General features: G+C 35.2%; 2 protein-coding genes across 2 annotated transcripts; both read right to left on the minus strand.

Moving 5' to 3' along the window:
- Positions 1–363: 363 nt before the first annotated feature.
- On the minus strand, positions 364–3324 carry LOC149554326 (wall-associated receptor kinase 5-like). The gene is made up of 3 exons (XM_089833466.1): positions 2472–3324; positions 1861–2049; positions 364–1741 (listed from the first exon to the last, which is right to left on the minus strand). Exons 1-3 carry the CDS (start codon positions 3322–3324, stop codon positions 1638–1640), a joined length of 1146 nt encoding a protein of 381 aa, XP_089689592.1. The 3' UTR covers positions 364–1637.
- Positions 600–1637, minus strand: LOC149554327 (wall-associated receptor kinase-like 1). The gene has a single exon (XM_089828421.1). The coding sequence runs from the start codon at positions 1635–1637 to the stop codon at positions 600–602; it is 1038 nt and encodes a 345-aa protein (XP_089684547.1).
- Positions 3325–13607: the final 10283 nt, after the last annotated feature.

Here is a 13607-nt window from a genome sequence, read left to right on the forward strand (position 1 = left end):
ACATTTTCCTCTTGAAATTTAAGGTAGGAAATGTAAGAAGAAGATAACCAATAACAATGGTAATTGGCCTAATACGAAAAATGTAATAAGATTTTCCTAAATGTGATTATAGAAATTTTCTTTAATACCAATTTTAACACCATACTTGATTGAGTTGGGTTGTCACTTTACAAAAAGTGAGAAGAAATAAAAGATGTCAGGACTAAGGAATTAAGCACATTGAAGCATGGAGAACACAATGACAACCACCTTAGAAACATTATAACTAATCTTTTCAATAAATACATGCATATATAAATTTCAAGTTAGAAAACATAATTATAATGATAAATAGATAATATGTTGTCATAAGTACCAATAAAATGTAGAAAAAAGTTACATCCATATAAACAAATACTTTACAATCATATATCATTGGGAATTATAATAATTATATAACTATTACTAATTATTTCAATCATCATTTTATTTAATTTAACTGAAACAAAAGATTAATAAAATATACACAATTACTGAAAATATCAGTATGCCAATTGTAATGTAGCTTCAAACATGCACACGAGGGCAAACATTTAAAACTATATAGTGAAGGGTGCTTCCTAGGTACTCTCTACTGTAGATGAAAAATCTAAACTAGTGAATTCGCTTGATGTTTGTGATCCTTCTCCAAAAGTAATTATTTGCTCAAATATTTTATCACCACTATCGTGGAACTTTGTCTTTCTTGTGCCACCCCTTATCCAGACAAGTTCCTCCACCAACTCTTTCATGGAAGGTCTCTTTCTCCTTTCCAAATGAAGGCATTCCCTTGCTATCCTTGCCATATCTTCCATCTCTTGAAGGTTTTCCTCCTCTGACACTTTGCTATCTAATATTTCTCTGAGGCGATTGTCTTTTATCTTAGCAAGAAAATGATTAGATAGGCTCCATTCCTCCCTTTCTGCGGAGATGGGTATTAAAGCTGTTAAAAGCTCAACTAGGACCACACCAAAACTATATACATCACTTTTTTCAGTAAGTTGATATGTTTGAAAGTACTCAGGATCTAAGTAACCCCTTGTGCCAATTATATTTGTGGTGAGATGTGTGTTATTGGAAGTAGAAATGAGACGAGAAATTCCAAAATCAGCAACTTTAGGAGAAAATGTCTCATTAAGAAGAATATTAGATGATTTTATATCCCGGTGGAAAATAGGTTGAGATGCTCCAGAATGTAGATATGCCAAAGCCTCTGCCGTCTCAATTGCAATCTGCAGACGTGAACCCCATGACAAAGATCTCTCTTTGGAGTGCAAATATTCAAAAAGTGTTCCATTCGAAATAAATTCAGATACCAACAATGGAAATTTAGTTTGAATGCAACAACCCAACAATTTCACTATGTTTCTATGATTTATTTGGGAGAGAATTGCAACCTCATTAAGAAACTCATGGTCATCCTCTACATTAAAAGCTTGCTTGGACTTTTTAATGGCCACAGGAGTACCATCCGTTAGAATGCCTTTGAACACAGTTCCAAAGCCGCCACTTCCCAATAGCATATCGTTTGAATACTGATTAGACGCTCTTGCCAATTCTTTGGCAGAAAACATTCTGAGACCTTCTCTCCCCACTCTAGAACTGATAAATTGCTGCATCTACTGAAAATATTTGGCCTCAACAACTTTCAAGTGGCGCTTCTTTAGCCACCAAACCAAAAGAGAGGCCGCTAAACAGACAACGACAAACGAAGAAATGGATCCTGTGTATCACACCACACCAGACGTTGAATTTAAATTGAAGTTCAAATGCAAAAAAAATGATTAGATATTGGCCTATTACAAAAATGATTAGAAACATAGAGACATGAACCATGATTACCTATTGTGGCATATTTAATGTCATAGTTATTTGAGCTAAGTGACTGGCATCTTGTCCCATTTTGGAAACCGTCTCCGCTATAGCCCGTTGCACATGAACAATGATAAGTACCAGGCATGTTATGACATATACCCCCATGTGATACTCCAACACACTCATTTAAATCTCCACGACTACATTCATCAACATCTGTAAAAGAAAGAAAGAATTTAAATATAGAGAAGAAGGAGATATAGATAAGTCAATATAGATATAGATAAGTCAAATTGTGAGATTCATGTGCGATGAATAGTTGTTGGCAAGAATAAATATCTTTCATGAGAATGAGTAGATTACTTGGCAATAGTTGTCTCTAGGCAATGCAATGAGTTACAAACAAGATGGGTTTAATTTCAGAGGAAATTCTGTGTTTAAATGTGGTCGTGAAGTAAGTTGTTTCATCTCTGTAACTATCACCTAGATGTAATAATTGCATTCATTTTCATGAAAAATAGATTATTATAAACTGCTACTCATTCAACACAAAACAATAAATTTGACCCAAAAACTAGACAACCTCTTTTATGATATTACAATGGTTTTGCCAAATTTGAAAAGTGTGGAGTTGATACCTGTGCAACCGGTGCCGTTGAAGTAACCAGTGCCTTGATAGCCCGGAAGACATTTGCATACATGGCCACTGGCTATTGCGTCTGAACATTGGGCCTGAGCAGCGCAAGAGTAATCGGGCGTTCCTTTGGCCGTGGAACAATTCCTTTGGCTGATGCCCCACTCGAGTTGGAGCCCATAATGACCAGCCCCAAATGAGCCAGTGAGGCCTCCAGCTGATAAATGCCAAGTACCCGGTAAAAGAATGGTGGAAAACCCACATTCATGAAATTCTGTATATCTTATTCCCCCGCCCGTGAAATTTATCACCCTCTGACTTCCTGCAATACTGGCTTCACAACACCCATATGTGTTGCAGTAGTCTGGTCTACGTTGGCTCAAACATGCAGATTCACATTTACCTCCCCCTTCTTGAAGATTGTAAGAACCCTTCGATCTGCAGCCAATCACCACGAATTTGTTGAGGCAGGAGATGGTAAAAGGGCCATCTGGAGGCAACTCGAACAGTACAAAGGCATCATCTGTTCCACTGCACGACATGGCTTTTAGATCAGTTGAATTCACGATCAGAAAGCCCTCATAACTCAGCTCCAGGATCTCAAGATTCGTTGCTGTAGAGTTTACAGAAGTTTCTAGAAATAGACTCCAATTCCCATTCTCCTTCTCATGAACGCACTTGATTTGAAAACCAGGGAATCCACAACTTGAATTGTGGATCCAAAATGGGTAACTCACTTTTTTGGATCCACACCATTCAGGATTGCATTGTGCAACGCCTGGGACGGCCAAATACCAGCAAATAATCAGAAGAATTAGGGCACCAATCTGCCACTGCAGCTGCTTATGGAACGACATTTTTTTCTGAACCCATGAGAAATGGATAGCTTTTTTTCGTATTTAACGAGCTTGGTCTAAATGCGTGCTTGACAAACTGATAATCCTGCCAAGAAAGAGGCCGATTGACTTGTTGGGTTGATTGAATAAGTAAACACAAGCGACAATTCTGCCAAGAAGGTTCGACTTTAACATTACATGGAGAAGATTCTAAACGACCGGCACAATGGTCAATGTTGAATTCGTAAAACCTAAAAATAGTTGGAATTCAAATCTATGGATGACCTCACTACTTGACTTTGCTACTTGAATCAATGTCAATAGTGTTTGCGATGTTGAACAAAATAAATATACAAAGAATAGAAGTTCTTAGTAGGTAGTTGGGGACAAGTAAAATACAATTTTCAAATATACCAATATCTGTATGATTATGATTACCACGTCAGGTATTATTGACCATTTAGATGCAAAGGACACAAACCATCAGCATGCTACAGACAACAAGAAGGAGCTCCTCAAGAAATGAGGAATCATGGAGGATGATTCAGAAAATCTCCCATTTCCTCATTGATTATGTAGATAGATACGCGTCTGTTAGAAGCTTAGAGTATTATTGGCTAGTGCCTGAAATTGCCCTGTCTATATTCCTACTAATCAACTGATATAACCGATATCAACAACAAATAATCACAAACAACAAAGACTTAGAAACTTCATAAGCATCAAGAGAAATACACAAAATACACATTGGACTCAAACACAATGAAGGCCGAAAGCCTTGTTTTTTACTAATCTAGTTGTATTGCAGATTAAATAACTTTTGCTCTTACCTGATTTATTATTAGCTACAAGTACACTTCAATTAGCTTTCAATTAATAGAAAAGCATTTTTCTATCACACGTCTTAGCTTTAATACACCAATATTCATAATCATTTCCTTTGAACTTTCAGATTGACAAATAATTTGAACTCGATACGATGAAATTCTAAATAAAATATCTTGTCCTATTACTAAATGTGAAGTACAAAATTCAACAACGTTGAACTTTTTTAAAGAAGAGTAGTATTGTATATCAAATTCAAGAGTACCTTTCTCATATCTTAAAATTTTCTTGGTTGTTTTCATGTATGTACCTTGGATTTGCCAATTTACCTACAAACAACTGAAATTGAATATGCAATATCAAAAATTGTATGAGTTAGAAATATCAAACTTCCAACAACTTCTATAAGCCATTTCAATGGTTATTTAATACCGTCATCTTTTCACAACAATTCCATGACCAGTTAGAGTGAAGGATGGGATATAGTAAACCATCAAATTTCTTCAACATATTCTTTGCATATTTTGTTTGACAAATAAAAATTTCATTCTTGCTTTGATAAAGCTCTATTCCTATAAATTATATGATGATACCTAGATTTTTCATTTCAAATTCATTCATAATAGCAACATTAAATTCATTTTTCATTTTTTAACCACTACCACCTCCAATAGATCATCAACATAAAATCTTGTGATGAGAATATCAACTTTTGTGCTTTCAATAGAGTAAGTTCACTATTCCTTCTCTTAAAGCTATTTTCTTAGAAATGTGCATCAATCCTTTCATACCATGCTTTTGGTGCTTTCTTGAGGCCATACAAAGATTTTTGTCAACTTGTAGATAACCTAAAATCCAAATATTTTGATGTAAGAAACTTCAATCTATAAAAAATCACATGTCTATTGTTTAGGTGTCATAACTGATTTATGTCCTCATAATCCACATTAACAATTTGAGTACTATGTTAGGAAAACTTTGATAAGAACCTCCTATTCCTTGCATAGGCACAACCATGTATACTCTACTATTGGAAAGAGACACCACTATCATATCTTGTATGTTGTCATTGATGGAAAACATATATGTTTCTATTGGTCACTTTTCATGTTTTGGTTATACTAGAGGCCAGATTGATAAAATGGCTAAGTATGATGGAACAAGAACAACCTATATGTTAGTGTATATAAATTGGCACCAACAATGGAGTTGGAGCTTTGAGTTGCGTACCTAAGATAAGATTCTAAAAAGCTATATACCATGTTTTTGATTAAGGCTAAAATAAGTTTTTTATAGGGGACTGAAAACCCAAAAAGTTTTATAGAAGAAAGAAAGCATTAAGTTGTTAAATGAAATAGTGATCTGACCAGCAAACAAACCCAAAACCACAACCAACCTAAATTGACAAAAAACAACACTAAATACCAGACAACAAAAAAGTAGCTAAAAACCTAGCTACAACAACAAGACAAAAAAAGATCAATACAAAGACATGCTAACTAGGCCAAATCTTTGATCTTATCTTTCAACTCCTACTAAATCCTTTTAATCTACTTTGTGACCTTCTTTATGTCGCTTTGGTCAATCTAAACCTCCTTCTTCTCTTTTATTTTCATGACATGGAATGCATCCTTTTTCTAGATCCAACCTCTTTCACATCCTTTTATGGCTCCTCCAAATCCAATGTTAGGTTTATTTCCTTATCCTTGTGCATGACATTCAAAACCCTCTTCAAGAAATCCATCAAAGAGTTAAGAAAACCATGACATTTATAAAGAACTTCCTTTGCAGTCTTGTCCATGTGGACAATTTTATTTCTCAGATATTCTAAGACCTCCTAATTCCCATGCCCCTCTTTCTTATTTTCCTTTTGTCCACTCTTGATCTCCAATTCTTTTATTTGCCCCTCTAAAGCCTTGCATTTGAGGTTCAATACTGTAATAGAGTGGAAGGACCATTTCTCCAGCTTTAGGCAATATAAAGAAATGACTTTAGTAGTCTCCAAGACTCCATAAGGATAGTCTACAACTAGATCCTTGATGTCATCTTTTGTGAGTTTCACATTGAGCTCATCATCATCCACAATGTGGAGCATATGGATTCTTGCCTTCCTTGTTTCCTTCAAGTTCTCCTATAAGTCTTTATCTCTTTCATGGATTGGCACTCAAAACCCTTAGTCTCAACATCAGTAAGAGAAATGAACACATCATGGTCGATAGATTCATTATAGTTGATTAGTTTTATGGATTCCCTCAGTTCATCATCATTCTCAATTTTTTCCTAAGAATCAAACTCTTTTTTCTTATTTACAGTGCAAACTAGACTAGTCATCTTACCATAAATGATTTGAGAATCTTTTCCTTTTTCAGTTGAGGGGGCAGGGGGGACATCATTTCCTAGAAACCAATGAAGACAGAGTTTCCAAACTACCTCCTAATATGCTTTCAATGGATTTGAAATTTTCTTCTTCCTCCTTAGAAATGTCTGTTTCTATCTCTGCATTCCCTTTCTCCACATTCTCCTCTTCCTCCCCTTCATTATCATTATCTTCCTTATTATCTGATTATTTTTTTGCTTTCACCCTAGATTTCTTATTTTTCTTGATACCAAAAATATCAATCCCAATATCCCCAAAAATTATTTTTCCCTTCCCCTTTTTCTCCCCAAACTCCAAATTTTTAACACTTTTTTTTGCCTATTCTCTTTGCGACAGGATCTAGGATATAAATTTTCACATAGGAATAAGTCAATCTCATCAAACCCTCATGAATTATGGGTTTTTAGGATTAGACCTTAGGGCATTTATGCTTAATGAAAATGAAAAAGTAAAATAAAATAAGAAACATTTCTTTTTCTTAAAATGGAAATGATCGTGTAAGACAAAATCGTAAGTATGGGCTCTGTCATTTCTCCCATTTAAAGTTATCTACTCCATTATCGCAGTGAGTACCCAACACCATAGTAGCTTAGTAGAAGACATCAGAAAAATACCCCCTCCCATTTGATAACCTTACCATCAATTTCTGTAAGGAAATTACTAACTGCCAACTCTAAATACCTAAGGTTCTAGAAGAAATGCTTACCTTGAGCACTAAGCCCAATAATTTTGGCCACCACTATAATATCAAGCTTTTGTTTCCTTCCCCCAAGGTTAACCTCTCTTTTATTCCACCCATTAATGAAATATTTCCTCACACCAGGATTCATAGGTTTTAGATGTTCCATATAAGATGTGAACCCTCCCTCAACCAGTTTATCCAACATCTCTTTTTTCTTTTCTCTAATTTTCACAATTATTGGGTTCCCTCTTCCTCAATTTTCCATCCATTCTCATAATTTGTAGAACAAAACACTTAGAGATAATCATAGAGAAAAATAAAATTAGATAAAGCTTCAATGAGATGAGAATGCAGTAAAAACACCCATAAAGTGTGTGTATTAATGATAACAAAACTATTCTAGCTCAAGCTTACTTCAAAATAATTACACTTTATTTTACAAAATTCTTCCATCCTATATGAGTTTACATAAAATATTGTTTCTTTTACTAAATCTCTTGTCATAGTTAATAAGCACCTTATTTTCATGATTAAAAAAATCCTTGTGGCTCCAAAAAGAGGACCTTCCAAGCTAGTTACCACCACATTAGCAAGTGAGTCAACAACTTTGTTCACCTCTCTCTACAAATGGGATATATAAACTTTCTCAAAATAGCTAAGAAGGGCTTTAACTTCCTTGATCAAATTTCCTATAATTCATGAAGGGGAAACACCATTAGATATATAGTTAAGAATATTTATGGAATCGCGTTCGATCCATATTCCTTTATGTTTTAAATTTCTAGCCAACTTAACCTCATTAAGGAGACCCTTTTTTTATGCCACATGGTTGGTTTGGGTTCCTAACAGAATGCCCATGGCTTTAATAAAATTACCTTCTTCATCCCTTATTATAGAACCACATCCAAAAGGGCCAGGATTAACCTTAGAAACTCCATCAAAATTTATTTTGGTCCACCCAGGTGGAGGATGGTCACATCTTGCATTGTTCCTCTTTTCTTTGGACTTGTCCTCTCATTTCTTCCTTTAGTGACTATTTCCTCTTGCATTGATATCCACCATCTACTTATACACAAAGTTATAATTTTTAGAAACTTTGTTCTTGATCCAATTTTCCAAGATTTAGAAAGCTTTTTCTTCATCCCTGACCACCTTGTTGTTCCTTTCCTTCTATGGGAACCATTAAACATGGGGGAACACAAGCATCCAAGGATTTTTTTCTATGCTTCCTTTAAAATATTTCCACAACCTCTATAGATTTGCCAAGTTTTCTGGAATTATCTAGTAGAGGTTCCAATCCTTTAGAATTTTCATCCAAGTATTCCAAGCATAAGAGTAATCAATGAAGATGTGATCAACTGACTCTTCTTGAGCTCCACCAAGAAAGAACCTATTAGGAAAATAAATATCTCCCTTGCAGAGGTTATCTAGGGTCAGGGTTTTATCTTGGAGAGCATGCCATTGAAAAATGTTTATCCTAGGAATAAGATTGTTATTCTACATTAGTTTGTGGTGATTGATTAGGGAAGTACTATACGTATGGCCGAAATATGACTGACATGTTGTAATCCTAAAGAGACATAAATACTTGTGTGAAAGGGCTTAGGGTTAGGTATCTTTTATTATGTGTGATGCAAAAATTGCTTCTTGCGACAATATTTAGCTGTGCAAGGGATTATAGATTGTAATTAGGTTGTAATCACTAGATCATAATAATATCAGACTTGTTGTTTGGTGGATGTAGCCTAGGGTTTGGGTGAACCATGTTAAATCTTGGTGTCTTGTGTTCTCTTCTGTGTGATTTATTATTTCTTGATATTGTTTATTTGCATGTAATTGTTATTTCTATCTGAGGTTAATCCTAACATTCTAAACTGAGACCCACATAAGAGGCAGACTATCTATAACCCTCACGAATGAAGAAACACAGAAAACCCTTGAAAAGTATCCATCCTAGATTAAAGTATCCTAAAATCCTGGTTGAATGATAGAAGCATTAAGATGGACTTGGATAGAATTCAAAATAGGATCTATGTTTGACAATTGGGCCCATTGACCTTCTTTACAATAGTCTACCACTTTAACTCCAAAGTGATTACATTGATGTTAACGGAGGGATCTCATTGGGATTTGAGGTATAACCTTTACAAGTTAAATGATTAGGTTATAGATATAAAGTGGAATTTTTTCACAAAAAATCCTTACCTTATGCCCAAATTAGAAAGATCAATAGAATTGTTTGATGTAGTTAGATGTAGATAAAAATGGACTTATTCTTAATGGCTTGTGATTATTTATGAAGGAATATAACTATATTTTTAGATCACAGTCTCTATGCATCTCTTTGAGCTAGTGTATGACACATTAATTGTGTTTACATTTTAAGCTTGCAAAATATTAAAAAAGAAAATAATAATTTCATTTGTCATATTAATACATGGAGAATAAGCTTGTAGAGAGATTTTAAGTGATTTGAATAGGGATTAGAAGCATTGCTATTGATAAAAATTTAAACCCTTATAGATGTCATAAATACATATTTCCCATTCTACAACTTAGTAATAGGGTAAAATGTGCAATCGCACAATCTATAGGTGCCCTCAAATTTGGAATCATAGGTGAATATATAGATAGTGTATTTCTATAACCATAGTAATTTGAATCATGATCATCTTATCCTAAATGTTAAACCATAAGTTATTTACATATGTAGAAATATTTTCCTTATCAGTTTCTTGCTTTCTTGAATGGATGACTAACTTATATAATTCCTCCATGAAGTCATATAAACATTCATATATTTCTATTGTAGAATTTATAGGTCATTAAATAATTTATTTTTATAATCACCTAAAGTAAATTCTCTTTTCAATTTAAGATCCACTTGACTCCACTTTGTTATTATTGGTCCTCCACTTACTATCCAATCCATTTAGAGTTCTTTTCACTATAGTTTAGCATATCCTTATAGCTTAATTTAGGATATATTAAATCTTTAGAGATGTCTACTTTCCTCCATCTTGATATATTGTTTTGACACTTCTATCTAAATAATCAACACATTTGGGTTTAATGTTCCACAAAAGTTTTGTACATTAATTTTATTCCTCCTTGTAATTCATGAAAGATCCTGTTGGTGCTCAAAATTGTAGCCCGAATTTTGAGCACTATTAAGAAATTGAGCCCTATAAATGCTTTTGATGTGATTGTACCTGGCTGTACCTTTAAGGCTTAAGAGGTGTTCAATGCTTCTAACACCTTCCATTTAGTGCATCTACTTGTTCCATGAAGTTAAAGCCATTTTGAACCATTCTGTGAAGTCTTGTTTTGAGCAAATTTCAAATTTGCATTTTTATCTGTGTTAAATAGCGACAGTAGGCCCTATTTGCCAGTGAATATCTTGCACTTAGAAATGTGTCACGACCCGCCAATTTGGGAATATCTAGTGTCCATACCCGAGAACCTATGTTTCAGATTTTGAGTTGTTTCGAGTTTATTTGATTAGGTTTTGAATCCGTCAAAATTGGTTAGTCACTGTTTCATACTTTTGTGTAATTATGCAAATTTTTGGGAAGCCCTGTTTGACGTGTTTTAACTTTTGACCAAAATACTGAATTTCTTTTCACGTTGCATTATAGATGTTGGAGACTTGTTATGTTTCAAGTTTCACCTCATGACGAATCCATCTGATTAGTTTTCAAACACAATTCCAAACACAATTTCTAAAGTTTTACTGGTGTCAGCATTTGCAGATTGATTAATACCCCTATTCGTGATGTCATAATTCAAAATTCATCATTGGATAGACTGAATGGATTGTACCATTGTGTAGTACTCTGAAAACACTTTAAGTGTGCCTAGTTACAAGTCTTGATAAATCCATATGCACACCTTTCCAGGTCAATTCCATTCACAAAAAATATTTTCTGTCAGTGTTTCCAGTTTACAAATTCCAAGTAGCTCACTTTGACCGATTTCCATTTGTGCCTAGTTATTCGTCATGAGCTCAAATTGTAGATCCATAATTTCCTCATGACAGAGAACCAATGTCCCAAATTTTGTTTCCACATGTGCTCATTTGCCTAGTTTTCAAAGCCAAATCTGAACAAAGTTTATTGTTTTTTGACAAATTTTCTCGTAGGTAGTTTTGAGAGGTCAACTTTGACAGCGAATATCTTTTGACCCCAAATTTTTCATGAGATGAGATTTGACATAGTGCAAGTTTGCAGAACAAAGAGTTAGTGTGTCAGTTCTTAGAGCCCGGTCAGAGGTTTGGGTTAATTTTTAAGGCCAGTCAACGGACTTCTTGGGATGAAATTGACAGTTTACAAATTATGTAAAATGAGCTTCAAATTGATTGTTTAGCAGTTGGATTTGATTCCCATCAGTATTAGATGATGAATAGATCAGTTCAGCAGTTTAGTTGTTTGGAAACAAATTTTTCTTTTAGCTGGACCCACTTTGGGGCTCGACTAATCCTGTCAGATTAATAAGGTGATAAAAATAAGGTGGAGAGTTTTAATGTATTAAAGGAAAGACCTTATTATATGCCCTACGCACAAACTTGTGGAGTCTTTTCAGCAATAGGGCTTCTCATTTCTGAGAATCTCACCAGTTGGGTAAGATGGGTCTTACATTCATGAAGCTTTTCCGATGGTTATTTGCTAAGAAGGAGATGCACATTTTGAAGTATGTGTGACATTGAGGCATACAAGAAGATCTGTTTGGCATGTATGCACGTATTAAGTTTCTTCATATTCTAACATTCAAAAGTGCACAAATTATTCCCACTGGAGTTCAATAATATTCAATTCCTGAGGTGAAAAAGAGGATCCTCTTTGTTTTTTTTTAGGTTGTTGGTAGGAGTTTCTTGGGAGCTCCACCATTGTTTTCCTCCCTATTATGTTGATATCAATGCAATTTCTCACGAGGATAAATGAATGAGAATGAAATGTGGAGGCGCCTGAAAAAAGTGGGGTTGGATGAAGAAACCTTGTAGAAGAAGGGCAAGGCCGCCTTGATTGCCCACATCACCAAGTTGGAAACAGAGGAGAAGCCTTGCAAGCAGTAGCTAAACATAAGTTTGCCGATGCAGAAAAACTGCTACAAGATGTTGAAGCTCATGAAGGTGAACTTTGAAGGCAGCGACGGTTGTTCAAGTCAGATTGTGAAGCTCATGAGATTGGAGCTTAATAGAATGGGATGAAATTTTTGCTCAAATCACTCTTGTTCCTGAGGCAGAGAAAATTGATTCATTGTTTCCCAATAGTGAATTTTTATAAGCGGCATCATATAAGCCTCGTATGCATTCACTTTGCAAGATGCTTGTGGTATCAAATACAAGCAGGATGGAGGGCTTTATGAGGAGTTGTGGCATGTCTGTGCTGGTCCTCTTGTGACTGTCCCTCGTGTTGGCGAAGGGGTTGATTACTTTCCTTAGGGTCACATCAAAAAGCTTGAAGCATTGATGAATCAGGGTGCTAATCTTCAGATGTCTGTGTGTAATTTTCTGTCCAAGATCCTATGCTGTGTAATTAACGTGTTACTAAAGGTGAGAGGAAAATAAAGAACATGAATTGAGGAGGCCACGTTGAGAAAAGAGCAACTATGCAAAATGGCAATTTTAACAAGGGGAATTTGACAGTATAAGGGAGTCGATTTTAAACACAGACCAAAAGGGAGATCAAAATTTCTACATGAGAGATAGCCCATATGTTGAAGATCAAGCCTCTGTGCTATTGAACCACCAGATGGCACCATTGGAACAGAGCAAAGCCGCTGCCTCAAGGGGAGAAAAGACCGAAGGTGTAGCCCACAGGAGCTAAAATTTAAATGATATGCAGCATGAGAGGTTTCACGTGATGGGCAGGGGAGGAAGCTTGTGCCAATGAAGAAAGGGACACCATAAAATACAGAGCAGGCCACTCACGTTATTTGAGAAGGTATCTGCAGGCAAGAAAAGTGGCAATCCAAAGAGACCAACTGCAACGCAACTGAATGGTCAGACAGAACAAATGGGCAGGATTGTGAATGATTTGGATATGATTCAGTTCTCAATAAAAATGGGCTTCTCAACTGGTGAAGGATATTGGGAGACAGATGGCCACAGACCGTTGTATTATGGCGTAATAGCCATAATTGTTGTTAAGATTGTAAACCCAAAGAACAAGAACATTCATGATATTCCTGGATTGGCACCACCAGATGTTAGTTACAAACTATTATAGAGACTTCATGAAGGAATGATTAAAATGCTATAGAGGATGCCGCAGATTGAAGGAAGAGCTGTGCGCATGTTGGAGGAACGATCTAAGAACTTAGTCCCACATCGTTTGTGGGTTGAACTTTTTAATCTTTAAATAGAAGAACACACACAACACATTCTATTTTGAAGACAATGCTTTTTAAGGGCAGGAGTTG

This window comes from Cupressus sempervirens, chromosome 5 (genome assembly GCF_028749045.1).
Source record: "Cupressus sempervirens isolate cs-2001-9-10 chromosome 5, ASM2874904v1, whole genome shotgun sequence".
Classification (NCBI taxonomy): Eukaryota; Viridiplantae; Streptophyta; class Pinopsida; order Cupressales; family Cupressaceae; genus Cupressus; species Cupressus sempervirens.